This window comes from Mobula birostris, chromosome 24 (assembly GCF_030028105.1).
Source record: "Mobula birostris isolate sMobBir1 chromosome 24, sMobBir1.hap1, whole genome shotgun sequence".
NCBI classification, from domain to species: Eukaryota; Metazoa; Chordata; class Chondrichthyes; order Myliobatiformes; family Myliobatidae; genus Mobula; species Mobula birostris.
The window spans coordinates 8042083-8059835 of record NC_092393.1 but is presented as its reverse complement, the minus strand read 5'-3'; the positions used below and the strand labels follow the sequence as shown (position 1 = coordinate 8059835).

At 45.1% G+C, this 17753-nt stretch overlaps 1 protein-coding gene across 1 annotated transcript in view; it reads left to right on the top strand.

Moving 5' to 3' along the window:
• Nucleotides 1-11628: 11628 nt before the first annotated feature.
• Nucleotides 11629-17753, top strand: part of nat9 (N-acetyltransferase 9) — a 31955-nt gene continuing 25830 nt past the window's right edge. Inside the window, exons 1-2 of the mRNA XM_072242290.1 lie at nt 11629-11770; nt 15871-15980. Of these exons, the coding sequence (XP_072098391.1) occupies nt 11643-11770; nt 15871-15980 (238 nt within the window). The 5' untranslated portion in view covers nt 11629-11642. The remainder of the gene's footprint in view (nt 11771-15870; nt 15981-17753) is intronic.

Sequence of the window (17753 nt, the reverse complement as noted above, 5' to 3'; positions counted from 1 at the left end):
CTCTGCTTAGAAAAGATGTGCTGGCATTGGAGAGGGTCCAGAGGAGATTCACAAGGATGATTCCAGCAATGAAAGGGTTTGATGGCTCTGGGTCTGTACTTGCTGGAATTCAGAAGAATGAGGCAGACCTCATTGAAACCTTTCGAATACTGAAAGGCCTAGACAGAGTAGGTGTGGAAAGGATGCTTCCCATTGTGGGAGAGTCTAGGATAAGAGGGCACAGCCTCAGGATAGAGGGGTGCCCTATCGAAACAGAGATGCAAAGAAATTTCATTAGCCAAAGGGTGGTGAATTTGTGGAATCTGTTGCTATATGTAGCTGTGGAGGCCAGGTCATTGGGTGTATTTAAGTCAGAGATTGATAGCTTCTTGATTGGACATGGCCATCAAAGAAAACAACCTCTCCCTCAATGTTGCAAGAACAAAGGAGCTGGTAGTGGATTACAGGAGGAATGGAAACTGGCTAATCCCTATTGACATCAATGGATCTGGGGCTGAGAGGGTAAACAGCTGTAAGTTCCTCGGCATACACATCACTGAGGATCTCACGTGGTTTGTACACACCAGCTGTGTGGCGAAAAAGGCACAACAGCACCTCTTTCACCTCAGACGGTTGAGGAAGTTTGATATGGGCCCCTAAGAACTTTCAAAAGGGGCACAATTGAGAGCATCACTGCCTGGGATGGGAACTGTACCTCCCTTAATCGCAGGACTCTGGTGCAGACAGCCTAGCGCATCTGTAGTTGTGAACTTCCCATGATTCAGGGCATTTACAAGGACAGGTGTGTAAAAAGGGCCCGAGGATCACTGGGGACCCAAGCCATCCCAACCACAAACTTCCAGCTGCTACCATCCGGCAAACAGTACCACAGCATAAAAGCAAGGACCAACAGGCTCCAGGACAGCTTCTTCCACCAGACTATCAAACTGATGAACTCACACTAATTTTATATTACATTGACTGTTCTATTTATTATAAATTACTATGACTGCACATTGCACAATTAGATGGAGACGTAACATAAAGATTTTTACTCCTTGTGTATGTGAAGGATGTAAGAAATAAAGTCAATTCAATTAAAACAAGATGCCCAAACTGCTGAGAGTTTCCAACAGCAGACATCCCACCCTGCAAACACTCATTTCAGGGAAGGAGCACCTCCGCCTCCCCGCAACCCCATATCCCCCCACCACCCAGTCGACCTCCAAGGGTGCATGTATACAGTACATTTGATTGTGAAAGAACACAACAATTTATTTGATCGCATATTGAAACTATGCTTCCTTGAGCATTTTGCCGGAAGTCTCAACCTCATAGCAGTCTGTGTCAATGAATTTGTTAATTTTGCAAGACATAGATTCACGAGTGTTTTGTGAGACAGCTGACGTCTGAATTCTGTCTTAATGTGACGCACCATGCTGAATGCCCACAATACATCACAATTACAATTTGGCGGCACCAAAAGCAGCTTCATCAACTGGCAGAGCTCTCTGAATCTCAACTGCCCTGTGCTCACAGATTTTACTTTGGACAGCTTCCCCCAGAACTCATCAACTGGCAAACTTTTGTAGTTTGGCACCAGTCCTTCAAGGTTAGTCGAGACATAATCCAGGACTTCCAAGTCGAGCTGTTCTCTTGCATCTGCCTTGATCGCATTTGGAAATCTCTCTGCCAAAGTCAAAATCTGCTCTGGATTCACCTCATCTTGGCTCTCTGTATTGACCACCGACAAATTTTTCAAGATTTGTTCTCTCATTGGGAACTTCTCCAAGATTTTTTGAAAGCACCTGACATAGAATGCTCTGGCATTTTTGAAGAACTGCTTTGTCTTGTAAGGGGGGGATCTCTTGTGCTTCCTCACTTAGCAACTGCCTCCTTGCCAGGTACCCAATAAAAAGCTCTTCATCTGGGCAATGAGTTTCAGGGTTGCTCACATCTATCTCCTGAATGTTCTGTTCTCTCAATACCTTTGGCTTAATAAATCTGCTAGCTATGTCATGCAGGAGCTCTTATAACCATGTAACAATTACAGCACGGAAACAGGCCATCTCAGCCCTTCCAGTCCGTGCCTACTCTCACTGACCTGCCCTCAGCCCATAACCCTCTATTCCTTTCCTGTCCATATAGCTGTCCAATTTAACTTTCAACGACAATATCGAACCTGCCTCAACCACTTCTGCTGGAAGCTCGTTCCACACCGCTACCACTCTCTGAGTAAAGAAGTTCCCCCTCATGTTAACTCTCAACTCATGTCCTCGTTTGAATCTCCCCCACTCTCAATGGAAAAAGCCTATCCACGTCAACTCTATCTATCCCCCTCATAATTTTAAATACCTCTATCAAGTCCCCCCTCAACCTTCTACGCTCCAAAGAATAAAGACCCAACTTGTTCAACCTTTCTCTGTAACTTAGGTGATGAAACCCAGGTAACATTCTAGTAAATCAATTTCCCTCCGGATCAATAAAGTATGACTATGACTATGACTATGACTAAATCTTCTCTGGACTCTCTCTATCTTCTACACTCTGATCCAACTTGAAGAGGAGAGGTGCCTTGTTTTGAAAAATCAAATTGAATTTGTCAAAACATTGCGTGACATTATGGAGAAAGCATGTGTATATTTTCATTTGGGGGTCTTTCAGCCTCTTCTGAATATGACATGACTTCTGATTCTCACTCCTTAACTCAAAATATGAAATAAAGGCTGGCCATTGGTGGAGCAAATGGTCCAAACCTTTTCCTAAAGAAAGCCAGCGTGTAGGACAATGCTTTTGTACTCTCTGTTGGGCAACATTGCAGAACTCCTGAAACTGTTTTAGCTCTTCTCTTCGTTTGGAACTTTTCTCAGAGTAGTGGTAGATGTCACTGAGCAGTTCTTCAGGTGACATTGAGAGCTCCTCAGCAGCAGTTTTGGCACAGACGTTGACCAGGTGACTTGGACAGCCAACGCTGTAAATATGAGGGGCCTGTGCTTTCACTCTTGACAAGACAGAGTTGTTTTTGCCAATCATCACATTGCAGTTGTCACTGCTAACTCCTACACAACTAGACCGTTCAAGGCCTTTGTCATGCATGGATGATGCAATGCAGTTGAATATGTTTTCAGCTTTGTCATCATTGCACACTGGCATGTCGACAAATCCAACTGGTACCTTATCCTGTGTTTCATTCTAGTACCTGGCTTAAAATGGCACATTCCTTCTCACACATGATATCGTTGCTTTCGTCAACCAAAATACTGTAAGGCCTTTTTTCTGCTCGGAAGAACTTGTGCAGATCCTCTGAACATTCCGATCCCAGTGCCATGTTCACAGTAGCTGCTGTCTTGGTTGATGAGCGGGCAGAGTTTTTTGGTATTTCTGAATCAGGAAACATTTTCCTGAATAGCTTGCCTGTGTGCTTACACACCTGGAATGGCAGGTTATGCTCAACAATGAAAGATGTAAAGTACACCTCAGCTCCAGCGACCTCCTCTGTCAGACTTTGGCTTTCTGCTGAAAAGAACTGTGAAGTACTTGAGCAGCCTTCCCAGTGCTTAGCCTCCCTAATATGTTGTGGTCCCTAAAATAAATAAAAGTATAAGATACATCCTTATTATATTGTCTTGTGTAATACTTTGTTTAGTGATTTTGTCTAATCTGTAAACCAAGCTGGGTATATGCAGAAAAGGTGACATTAAGATATGTACTTATATTATCATGGAGTCATTTATAATAATTCTATTACAACTTTAAGCACGTATACAGGGAGTTTGGCCTCATCACGTAGGACATCAATAGAGTAGCTCTTTAGCAGCTAGCCAGCTAGTTTAAATAACGTTAGCTATGCTAATGAACGAATGACACTTGTTAAACTCACCTCAACATATCTTTTACAGTCCTAACCCACCATGGGCAATAGAAAAGTCACTGTTGCAAACAGTGCAGCGAGCAACATTGTCATTATTTTTGACCCCTATTAGGCAAGGGTACACTTTAGTGTAGTCTGGGGTGACGTATGTTTTATATTTTCTTTTTTTGAAACACTCTGCCATGGCGGTGCAGGACATCAAACTGAACCGATGGACAATGAAAGAGAGAGAGAGGTCGACTGTAAAGCCCACCCACAGAGAAAACTGATAGGTCTACTTAGCACAAAGAAAGACCAATCAGGATGCTCACTCTCGCTCTCCCTCTCAAAAAAATCGATTTCCAGGATATTGTATATAATTTGCAGGCGTCAGGGAGCCGCAATCAATATGCGGGAGACTCCTGGAACTTCCAGGAGAGGTGGGATGTCATGAAACAGTTCCCATTTTTCTTTCTGCAAGTGGTGGGCACATAGAACAAGCTGCCAGAAGGAGATGGTAGAGGCAGCTACATTGACATCTAAAAGACATTTGGACAGGGACGTGGACATTTGGAAAGGTTCAAAGGGTTATAGGGCATTTGGAAAGGTTCAACAGGCTATAGGTTTAAAAGACATTTGGAAAGGTTCAGAGGGTATTAGGATGAACTCAGGCAAATAACAGATGGACAGCAACACACACAAAATGCTGGTGGAATGCAGCAGGCCAGGCAGCTTCTATAGGAAGAGTAATTACAGACGAGCTGAACAGGTACTTTGAATCTGACTTCACTAGGGAAGACACAAACAATCTCCCAGATGTAATAGTGGCCAGAGGACCTAGGGTAACGGAGGAACTGAAGGAAATTTGCTTTAGGCAGAAAATGGTGTTGGGTAAACTGATGGGACTGAAGGCTGATAAATCCCCAGGGCCTGATGGTCTGCATCCCAGGGTACTTAAGGAGGTGGCTCTAGAAATCGTGGGCGCATTGGTAATCATTTTCCAATGCTCTATAGATTCAGGATCAGTTCCTGCGAATTGGAGAGTAGCTAATGTTATCCCACTTCTTAAGAAAGGAGGGAGAGAGAAAACAGGCAATTATAGACCAGTTAGTCTGACATCAGTGGTGGGGAAGATGCTGGAGTCAATTATAAAAGATGAAATAGCAGCATATTTGGATAGCAGTAGCAGGATAGGTCTGAGTCAGCATGGATTTACGAAGGGGAAATAATGCTTGACTAATCTTCTGGAATTTTTTGAGAATGTAACTATGAAAATGGACATGGGAAAGCCAGTGGATGTAGTGTACCTGGACTTTCAGAAAGCCTTTGATAAGGTCCCACATAGGAGGTTAGTGGGCAAAATTAGAGCACATGGTATTGGGGGTAGGGTACTGACATAGATTGAAAATTGGTTGGCAGACAGGAAACAAAGAGTAGGGATTAACGGGTCCCTTTCAGAATGACAGGCAGTGACTAGTGGGGTACCACAAGGCTCGGTGCTGGGACCGCAGCTATTTACAATATACATTAATGATTTAGATGAAAGGATTAAAAGTAACATTAGCAAATTTGCAGATGACACAAGGCTGGGTGACAGTGTGAAATGTGCGGAGGATGTTATGAGAATGCAGGGTGACTTGGACAGGTCGGGTGAGTGGGCAGATGCAGTTTAATGTGGATAAATGTGAGGTTATCCACTTTGGTGGCAAGAACAGGAAGGCAGATTACTATCTGAATGGTGTCGTTAGGAAAAGGGGAAGTTAGGAAAAGGGGTGTCCTTATTCATCAGTCACTGAAAGTAAGCATGCAGATACAGCAGGCAGTGAAGAAAGCTAATGGCATGTTGGCCTTCATAACGTTAAGGATGCATACAGCTCCTCTCCCCTCCCCTTATTGGGAAGGTCAGATCACAACCTGGTGTATCTAAAAACCTGCTATGTGCCTCTGGTGAAGAGTAAACCTGCAACCTCGAAGACAGTGAGGAAATGGTCGGAGGAGGCTTATGAGGCACTCCAGGGTTGTTTTGAGGTGACAGACTGGCAGGCACTCTGTGAGCCACATGGAGAGGATATTGATGGGCTCACAGAGTGCATCACTGATTACATCAACTTCTGTGTGGACTGCAATGTTCCGACAGAACTGTCCTTTGTTATTCAAATAAAAAGCCATGGGTGACAAAGGACATCAAGGACATCCTGAACGCTAAAAAGAGGGTGCTTAGAGATCGAAATAGGGAGGAGCTGAGGGCCATACAGAGGGACCTGAAAGCCAGGATCAGGGAGGCTAAAGACAGGTACAGGAGGAAGCTTGAGTGAAATCTCCAGCAGAACAACATGAGAGAGATCTGGAGGGGGATGAGGACCATCACTGGGTTCCGGCAAACTAGTAACAGAGGAGCTGAAGGCAGTGTGGACAGGGCCAATGAACTTAACCTGTTCTTTAACAGATTTGACATTGTGGCCCCTGCCCATCCCCCACATGAGACATCTGTTGTCAGCCTCCAACCAACACATATTCCACTCTTCCCTCCTACCCCTCCTCACAGTCCCCCACCATGCTCTCATGACTATACCCCTTCCCCACACGAAACCACCACGTTGGGCTTCACAGCTGAACAGGTGAGAAGACAGCTGAAACATCTCAACACAAGCAAGGTTGCAGGACCGGATGGTGTCAGTACCAGGGTGCTCAAAGCCTGTGCCCCTCAGCTATGTGGAGTTCTTCGCCATGTCTTCAACCTGAGCCTGAGGCTCCGGAGGGTTCCTGTGCTGTGGAAGATGTCCTGCCTCGTTCCTGTGCCGAAGACGCCGCGCCCCAGCGACCTCAATGACTACAGACCGGTGACATTGACCTCCCACATCATGAAGACCCTGGAGAGACTTGTTCTGGAGCTGCTCCGGCCTATGGTCAGGCCACACTTAGATCCCCTCCAGTTTGCCTACCAGCCCCGACTAGGAGTTGAGGATGCCATCGTCTACCTGTTGAACCGTGTCTACGTCCACCTGCACAAGCCAGCAAGCACTGTGAGGGTCTTGTTTTTTGACTTCTCCAGTGTGTTCAACACCATCCACCCTGCTCTGCTGGGGTAGAAGCTGACAGCGATGCAGGTGGATGCTTTCCTGGTGTCATGGATTCTTGATTACCTGACTGGCAGACCACAGTACGTGTGCTTGCAACACTGTGTGTCCGAAAGGGTGATCAGCAGCACTGGGGCTCCACAGGGGACTGTCTTGTCTCCCTTTCTCTTCACCATTTACACCTCGGACTTCAACTACTGCACAGAGTCTTGTCATCTTCAGAAGTTTTCGGATGACTTTGCCATAGTTGGATGCATCAGCAAGGGAGATGAGGCTGAGTACAGGGCTATGGTAGGAAACTTTGTCACATGGTGTGAGCAGAATTATCTGCAGCTTCATGTGAAAAAGACTAAGGAGCTGGTGGTAGACCTGAGGAGAGCTAAGGTACCAGTGACCCCTGTTTCCATCCAGGGGGTCAGTGTGGACATGGTGGAGGATTACAAATACCTGGGGATACGAATTGACAATAAACTGGACTGGTCAAAGAACACTGAGGCTGTCTACAAGAAGGGTCAGAGCTGTCTCTATTTCCTGAGGAGACTGAGGTCCTTTAACATCTGCCGGACGATGCTGAGGATGTTCTACGAGTCTGTGGTGGCCAGTGTTATCATGTTTGCTGTTGTGTGCTGGAGCAGCAGGCTGAGGGTAGCAGACACCAACAGAATCAACAAACTCATTCGTAAGGCCAGTGATGTTGTGGGGATGGAACTGGACTCTCTGACGGTGGTGTCTGAAAAGAGGATGCTGTCCAAGTTGCATGCAATCTTGGTCAATGTCTCCTATCCACTACATAATGTACTGGGTGGGCACAGGAGTACATTCAGCCAGAGACTCATTCCACCGAGATGCAACACAGAGCGTCATAGGAAGTCATTCCTGCCTGTGGCCATCAAACTTTACAACTCCTCCCTTGGATGGTCAGACACCCTGAGCCAATAGGCTGGTGTTCGACTTATTCCCTGGCATAATTTACATATTACTATTTAACTATTTATGGTTTTATTACTATTTATTATTCATGGTGCAACTGTAACGAAAACCAATTTCCCCCAGGATCAATAAAGTATGACTACGACTACGACTATGACTATAACAAGGGGAGTTGAGTATAGGAGCGAAGAGGTCCTTCTGCAGTTGTACAAGGCCCTGGTGAGACCACACCTGGAGTATTGTGTGCAGTTTTGGTCTCCAAATTTGAGGAAGGACATTCTTGCTATGGAGGGAGTGCAGCGTAGGTTCACTGGGTTAATTCCAAGGATGGGAGGAATGTCATATGTTGAAGGATTGGAGCGACTGGGCTTGTATACACTGGAATTTAGAAGGATGAGAGGGGATCTGATTGAAACATATAAGATTACTAAGGGATTGGACACACTAGAGGCAGGAAACATGTTCCTGATGTTGAGGGAGTCCAGAACCAGAGGCCACAGTTTAAGAATAAGGGGTGGACAATTTAGAACGGAGTTGAGGGAAAACTTTTTCACACAGAGGGTTGTGGATCTGTGGAATGCTCTGCCTCAGAAGGCAGTGGAGGCCAATTCTCTGGATGCTTTCAAGAAAGAGTTAGATAGAGCTCTTAAAGATAGCGGAGTCAAGGGATATGGGGAGAAGGCAGGAAAAGGATACTGATTGTGGATGATCAGCCATGATCACAGTGAATGGTGGTGCTGGCTCCAAGGGCCGAATAACCTACTCCTGGGCCCTCAGAGGCTCCATCTTCCTCTCACCCCAACCCTCCCTTCTCCATTGACACCCCCAGCCTCCCCCCTCTGATCCCAGCTCTCATCCGTGCCGGGTCTTTACCATCCCCTCCGACCTTCAACTGTCGGAGGCAGAACGCTCTGTCCTCAGTAAGGGCTTCACCTTTGTCCCCCTTCGCCCTCACCTCAGTGAGTTACGCGTTCGCCATGATGCGGAACTCTTCTTCCGCCGTCTCCGTCTCTGAGCCTACTTCTTCGGCAAGGACTCTTCCACCCCCACCGATGACCCCTTCTCCCGTCTTCAACCCTCCTCTTCTTCATGGACACCCCGCTCTGGTCTTCTGCCTGCTCTAGATCTCTTTATCGCTAATTGCCGACGGGACATCAACCGTTTCGACTTCACCGCACCTTGTCCCCATTCCAACCTCACTCCTTCCGAACGCTCTGCTCTCCACTCCCTCCGCACTAATCCTAACCTTACTATTAAACCCGCCGATAAGGGGGTGCTGTTGTAGTCTGGCGTACTGACCTCTACCTTGCCGAGGCACAGCGGCCACTCGCGGATACCTCCTCTTACTTACCCCTCGATCGTGACCCCACTAAGGAGCACCAGGCCATTGTCTCCCACACCATCACCGACTATCCGCTCAGGGGATCTCCCATCCACTGCTACCAACCTTATAGTTCCCACACCTCGCACTTCCCGTTTCTACCTCCTACCCAAGATCCACAAACCTGCCTGTCCTGGCAGACCTATTGTCTCAGCTTGCTCCTGCCCCACCAAACTCGTTTCTGCATATCTCGACACGGTTTTTATCCCCCTTGTTCAATCCCTTCCTACCTATGTTCGTGACACTTCTCACTCTCTTAAACTTTTCGATGATTTTAAGTTCCCTGGCCCCCACCGCTTTATTTTCACCATGGATGTCCAGTCCCTATATACTTCCATCCCCCATCAGGAAGGTCTCAAAGCTCTCCGCTCCTTTTTGGATTCCAGACCTAATCAGTTCCCCTCTACCACCACTCTGCTCCGTCTAGCAGAATTAGTCCTTACTCTTAATAATTTCTCCTTTGGCTCCTCCCACTTCCTCCAAACTAAAGGTGTAGCTATGGGCACCCATATGGGTCCTAGCTATGCCTGTCTTTTTGTTGGCTTTGTGGAACAATCTATGTTCCGTGCCTATTCTGGTATCTGTCCCCCACTTTTCCTTCACTACATCGACGACTGCATTAGCGCTGCTTCCTGGACGCATGCAGAACTCGTTGACTTTATTAACTTTGCCTCCAACTTTCACCCTGCCCTCAAGTTTACCTGGTCCATTTCCGACACCTCCCTCCCCTTTCTAGATCTTTCTGTCTCTGTCTCTGGAGACACTGATGTCTACTATAAGCCTACTGACTCTCACAGCTATCTGGACTATTCTTCTTCTCACCCTGTCTCTTGCAAAAACGCCACCCCCTTCTCGCAATTCCTCAGTCTCCGCCGCATCTGCTCTCAGGATGAGGCTTTTCATTCTAGGACGAGGGAGGTGTCTTCCTTTTTTAAAGAAAGGGGCTTCCCTTCCTCCACTATCAACTCTGCTCTTAAACGCATCTCCCCCATTTCACGTACATCTGCTTTCACTCCATCCTCCCGCCACCCCACTAGGAATAGGGTTCCCCTGGTCCTCACCTACCACCCCACCAGCCTCCGGGTCCAACATATTATTCTCCGTAACTTCCGCCACCTCCAACAGGATCCCACCACTAAGCACATCTTTCCCTCCCCCCCCCCGCATTCCGCAGGGATCGCTCCCTACACAACTCCCTTGTCCATTCGTCCCCCCCATCCCTCTCCACTAATCTCCCTCCTGGCACTTATCCGTGTAAGCAGAACAAGTGCTACACATGCCCTTACACTTCCTCCCTTACCACCATTCAGGGCCCCAAACAGTCCTTCCAGGTGAGGCGACACTTCACATGTGAGTCAGCTGGGGTGATATACTGCGTCCGGTGCTCCCGATGTGGCCTTTTATATATTGGCGAGACCCGACGCAGACTGGGAGACCGCTTTGCTGAACATCTACGCTCTGTCCGCCAGAGAAAGCAGGATCTCCCAGCGGCCACACATTTTAATTCCACATCCCATTCCCATTCTGACATGTCTATCCATGGCCTCCTCTACTGTAAAGATGAAGCCACACTCAGGTTGGAGGAACAACACCTTATATTCCGTCTGGGTAGCCTCCAACCTGATGGCATGAACATCGACTTCTCTAACTTCCGCTAATGCCCCACCTCCCCCTCGTACCCCATCTGTTACTTATTTTTATGCACACATTCTTTCTCTCACTCTCCTTTTTCTCCCTCTGTCCCTCTGACTATACCTCTTGCCCATTCTCTGGGTTCCCCCCCCCCTGTCTTTCTTCCCGGACCTCCTGTCCCATGATCCTCTCGTATCCCTTTTGCCAATCACCTGTCCAGCTCTTGGCTCCATCCCTCCCCCTCCTGTCTTCTCCTATCATTTTGGATCTCCTCCTCCCCCTCCCACTTTCAAATCCCTTACTAACTCTTCCTTCAGTTAGTCCTGACGAAGGGTCTCGGCCTGAAACGTCGACTGTACCTCTTCCTAGAGATGCTGCCTGGCCTGCTGCGTTCACCAGCAACTTTGATGTGTGTTGCCTACTCCTGCACCTGTTGTCTACTGTTTCGGGCCGAGACCCTTCGTCAGGACAGATATCTTGGCTAGCATGTACGGGCAGGGCTGAAGGACATGTTTCCAATCTCCTAAAACTCGAAGATGCAGGCCATGCCCTGGGATTCACCCAAACTCACCAATTCCTTGATAGTTCTTTTATTTTCGCAACCTTGTGAGAGATAAGTGCATTTTCAAGGGTTAATATGCATCATTCCTGAACAGATAAAGAAAAATACTTTGCATTTTGTTCCGTTTTCATTTCCAAGTGGAGAGCCCAAAGAAAAGAACATAATTTCTGTTGCGACAAAACCGCGCTCTACTACAGCCTCACACGTCGGCCACCGTCAGCAGGACAGCGCATGCGTACCCGGGGCTTGCCGAGGCCCCTGGTCCCCGGTCCCGGAGTCGGGATGCGGCTGAACGAGGATGTCCTGCTGCGGGGTCAGCTGGCCGTGCTCGTCCCCTACAACGCGCGGCACGTCCCCAGGTGGGAAAGGGACAACTAACGCGCGCTTCGGTGTCAATGCGGGATTGTGGCCTGCAAACGCGTTCATGGCCTTGGGAGTGAGGGCACAGTGCTCGTTCTCGCCTGGTCGTGACCTGCACAATTATGGGGGCCAGTGTGTGCTCACAGTGACCCTCGGGGTGGTGAGGGCAGGGCGGTGCACACTCATCTCATGGCTTCTGTTAGATCCCAGGGAAGCCCCGGAGCCGGAGCAGGAGCAGGAGCAGGAATGGGGCACTGGCCGCGACTCCTCTTCCCTGCCCGTTCCACATTGTCCTCAGTTTCCTAATCACCTTCGGCCTCTTTAAATACCTTCAACGCTTTGCCATTCATAATTCTGTGGAGTAGACATCACCCTCTGTTCGGAAAGATTTACTTAGCTGAGTTGACCCTTTTCATCTATGCCCTGTTGTTTGAGTGTTGTGGAAACATGTGAGGGGGTATCTTGTCATACCCTTCTAGGGCCATGATTGCTTTAATTCTGTTAAGCTGCAAAAGATAATGCTCTGACTTTTAAGTTGAAAATGATAATACAGCCCCCCCCCACCCCGCCCCCTTCCCAGGAATCAGCCTAGTCAATTTCTTCTCTACTTCCTCAAAAGCTAGTATATGATTTCTTAAATAAATGGACTGAACGTGCACAGTACTGCAGGTGCAGCCTCACCCCATACAATTATAACAAACTCACATCCCTAATGATAAACACTAAACTGCCATTTGTCGTCTTGGTTACTTGCTGCACACTAACATTTGGACATCTAGATCCCTTTATACTCTTATGTTTCTGCCCATTTAGATAATAATCTACTTTTTGATTCCTGTAAGGTATGCTGTATATCATCACACTTTCCTACAATCTGTTCTCATTCACCTTATCCTGCTGTGGACTTCAAATATCCTTATGACCACATTCAGTTCTCATATTATCAGCAGCCTTAGGGATCGTATGCTTTGCCATCATGCCCAAGCCATTAACATAAATAACTAATCAAAAGTTCAAAGTAAATTTATTATCAGAATACATATATGTCACCATATACAACCCTGAGATTAATTTTCTTCTGGGTATGCTCAATAAATCCATAATAGAATAATAGATTCCACGAAAGACTACACCAACTGGGGTGTTTAACCAGTGTTCAAAAGATAACAAACTGCAACTACAAAAAGAAAGACAATAATAATAAATAAATAAGCAATAAATATCAAGAGCATGAGATGAAGAGTCCTTGAAAGTGGTGGGACCATTTTAATGATGGGGTAAGTGAAATTGAGTGAAGCTATCCCCTCTGGTTCAAGAGCCTGATGGTTGAGGGATAATAACTGTTCTTGAACCGAGTGGTGTGAGTCCTGAGGCTCTTGTACCTTCTTTCTCGTGGTAGCAGTAAGAAGAGAGCCATGAATACTAGCTCACTTTTTAAAAATTTCTATTTTTGCACAACTTATTTAATTTAACTATTTAATATAAATATATACTACTGTAATATACAGTTTTTTTCCTATTTTTGTACTGCTGCTGTCAAGTCAACAAAGTTCACAACATATGCTAGTGATATTAAACCTGATTCTGATTCGATCCTGGGTGGTGGGGTCCTTGATGATAGATGTCGCTTTCCTGTGACGCTTCGCGACTGAAGACCAAAGAATGATCCTTGAGGCACACCACTAATTGCTTCTTTCCAGTTCTCACCTGGAGTCCAGATATCTCAGGGTATTTCATACTGTGTTAATCATCGAGAAGTCTGATGGTCGTCATTCCTAAACAGACCTGCGCAGCCCTAACCCGAACTCTACCTCAGTGTGGAGCACAACAACCACTTCTTGCACCATATTGTTCCTAATTGTGCTTTGCACAGTTTTTTTTTAACTATCTTGAATAATTTATGTTCTGTCTGTTGCCTGACTCTACATACTTGTGATACTGGTGCAAGCAAATGTTTCATTGTACCTGTACCTCACTGTACTTGGCTTGACTCAGATTGATGTTGTCCTTTGCCATGACACCTCACTCAGCACCTGACAGCTTTTTACAATTACTGGTGGTTTCCTGATTCTGATTTCCTGTGATTATTTCACCTGAACAACAAGGATGATATGAACAATCCTAAGGTTTCTTTCCACAGAAGTACAACTTGCCCATAAGATTAAAATAACTAAGTACCCTTCTACTTGGGCCTACTGCCTGGTATAACTCTGAAAACAAGGGTGAACTTGGTGAAAACGGTGTCAGAACATCCCAAAGGAACACTGCCAGAATACACTGTATTGTAACATTGGTCCTTGTTTATTCAGCGGCAGATTAGTGTTATCTTATGTTCTGCAGCCACCATAAGAAATACATTAATGTTCAGTTTAATTTAGACAAGGATATTTAGGTGCACTCCAACTGAGGAACTTGCTGAGACTCACTAGATTGGTTACAAGAACAATGAGTTTTCCATATGAGACGAGATAGACTTTGGGACTGTATTCTGAAGAGTTTTGGAGGATGAGAGGAAATTTTATCAAAACTTATTAGAGTTTGACAGACTAGATTAAGAAATTCATGAAGTTGTACACCATGGAAACAGATCCTTTGGCCGAACTAGTCAATGCCAGCCAAGATGTCTCTCCAGACTGATCCCATTCAACTGTAAACCACTCTAAATCTTTACTATCCATGTACCTGTATTTTAAATATTGTTAATTGCACCACCTGTGTTCAATTGCACCAAACAGCTAAGGTGGCAACTGCCATGATGTCAGCTACCCATTCACATCTTGTCAAATCCATCACAACATACTGGCAAAAATACCCAGTGTCTGCTTTGAGCACCTGGACATCATCCAGTTGGAAGGGACTGTGAGTCAGGCCCAATGCTGGAAACAAAGATACTGGGTTTCCTGTGTAGGTGCTCCAGTTTCTTCGCACATCCCAAAAACATGCAGCATGGTAAGTTAGTTAGCCATTGTAAATTGGCCCTGATGTATAGAGGTCTGGTAGATTTGGGGAAGTTGTTAATGAGAATGGGAGGTAAATTAAAAGTAGCTTAATGTAGGATATGTGTAGAAATGGGTGGCTGATGGTTGTCAAGGATGTGGTGACCAAGGGCTTGTTTCATTCTCTGTGCTATAACTGTAAAATAACTCATCACTGATCTTGCAACAGAAATGCCCGGCTTCAGCCCCTTTTGAAGATGGTGGATGTTATGGCCACCTTCTCCTCAAATGGAAGATGATAAATAACCCAAAGTGCAAAGGAAGGACCCATCACATTAATCTGCTCAAATAGATCTTCAGCATAGCGTGTCAGTTAGTGACATCGTAGGAAGCTGTGGACTCAAATGAGAGGTGGACCTTCAAGTGTGAGGCTTCTTGTGTCATATGAAAGATGATCAATATTCATGCCACACAGACATTTAAATTGTGGGATAGGCTGGGTTGCTTTCATTTGGCCAGTATGGACTTGTTTGGCCAAACAGACTCCTTCTATTCAGTGACCATTATGTGACTCTTTGTTGTTTGCTTGCAGAGATCATAAAGCTTAATAAGGTGCAAGACCCTTTCTTCCACCTCCCACTCTTCCCAAATTTGGAATAGCAACAACAGTATCAGGTGCTGCATTTTGTGTTGGTTTTGGTGCAGGTTTTTGTGTTGTATATTCTCGTCTTCAAACTCTGCATTAGAAACTGGTGTAATTTTTGAGCGGGGTTGACCAGCTAGAGCCAAGTACTCAGAATTTCTGCAGAGATGCTTGGTGACCATGACTTTGGAAAATAGCTCTTGGTATCAGAGAATTTGGCTAAATCTTGGTTACAGAGTCACTTGTCTCAATTGTAGAGGACAATAACCTTGACTTTAATTGTATGAATTGCATGCTGGCAAATTAGTCTGGTCTTACTGTCCTCGTGTATTTCCATGACTTTGGGGGAGAATTGTTAAATAAGCTGCTGATTCCCTGTTGCATATTGTATTATTGTACATAGTAGATTGGGAGGAGAGTGTTTTATTCAAGTGCACCAAATATTTTTTTGCTGTTATTTGTAATTGATTACACACGTGTCTTTCTATTTATGATTTACAGTACATTTAATTGGTTGCAGGTATCACCAGTGGATGAAATCAGAAGAGTTACTGAAACTCACAGCTTCAGAGTCTCTCACCCTGGAACAGGAGTATCAGATGCAGAGAAGCTGGCAGGAGGATGATGATAGTAAGGATTTGCTAATTTGTTGGTTGCTTGGATTGGCTTCATTCAGTCATTGGACTTTTCCTTTACTGATATTTGTGCAGAACACTACTAAATTTGTTCTGGTTCATCAGTCTGAGGAGCAATGATGCCAAGGAACTGGTATGTTTCTCTTTCATAAACTTCTCCATCCTGGGACATGCTTGCTGCTGGCAAGGCCCTCATTTCTATGAGTCATTCCTTGAGTCATTGCAATCCTTGTGTGGTTACTCTTATTTCTCTGGATGTTAAGGGAATTGAGGGACATGGGAATAGGTGGAGCTAGAATATTAACCAGGCTTGAGGGCTGAATGGCTTACTCCCGCTCTTATTTCCTACATTCCTAGTCTAGGTAGATGCAGCATTCTAACCCAACAATGATAAAGGAATGTAAGTCTTTTAACAGAAGCTGAAAGGAGTGGTGTTACTGTGCATGCACTGCAGCTAGTTTTCTAGGCAGTAGATGTCATGGGATTGGGAGGTGCTGTCAATATCCTATGAAGGATCTATAGTCCTAATCTGCCTGCCTGAGTCTATGAATGGATTATTTAATGTGGTGCTTGGGATGTCAGTCAAGCAAGCTGCTTTGTCATGGTTAATGTGGAGCTTCTGGAGAATCATTGGAACTGCGCTCATCCAGTCAAGTGGAGAATATTCCATTGTGCTCCAGACTTGGAGCTTGTAGATGTAAAAATGCTGTGGGGAATCAGATGGTCCCTTATCTCAAGAGACCCTGTCATTGATTTGTCTGCTGCAGAAGTTACTCACCTGCCTTACCAAGTGATGACCTCCAAGATGGTGATGCATTCACTGCTTGTCCCTTGAATGTCAAAGGGAAATTATTCGATTTTTTATCACTTTACATAAGTGGAATTAATAAAACAGCTGTATATGGTTTGGCCCAGGGTAAGTATTAAGCACGTCTGGTCAGTTTTAAACAATAAGCTTTTGTTGCCCCAAACCAGGAAGATTCAGTATTTTCTCATTGTGACATGTTCCTGATTGCTACATGTACCAACTTTGGATCGGTTTTTAAGTGAAGAGTTTGTGTTCAGATAGATACCGTAAGGAAGTCCCATACTATCACTTTGAGGTTGATTTGAATTTTGGCTGCAGAGATGAGAGCCAAGTCTATAATTTAATACACAAGCAGTCCTTAATTGGTCAGTGCAGATGAAATGGTCCAGGGTATAAAATGCATTTTATGAAAAATATGACTAATTTGTGTCAAGTATTGTTTCCACCTATTTTCACCATGTTAACCATGGGCTACCACCTGCATTAGGCCCTACCCAGCAATTTGCAGTTTCCATAAAGTGAACTGCAAATGCATATGTAAGACTCTGGTTTAATTATTGTTTGGGTTGTTCCTTTCCATGCATGTAGATATCTAAAAAAGTGAGATCTAGATAAATTATATTCATTAGATAGTTGTTCAAAGGACTTAAAACAATTAGCCGAAAAATAAATCACAAAGTCGTACTATACCTTTGATTTTCCAATCTAAATAAGCTTGATCCATAGTGGAAAGTTGAAAAAAGAAATTAGATATAATAGGACTTGCTAAAATAAGTTGGTTCAACCCAAAAAAATTTTGAAATTGAAACCATGTACGTAAAGTATGCTTAACTATTGGATTATTCATTTGTTTATACAATTTAGAAAGAATGAAAGGAAGCGAAGTCCCTAAAACAACCCAATGAAAACCTTTGTAATGAATTACATTCAAGATTTACCCAATGTGGACTTGAAATTACA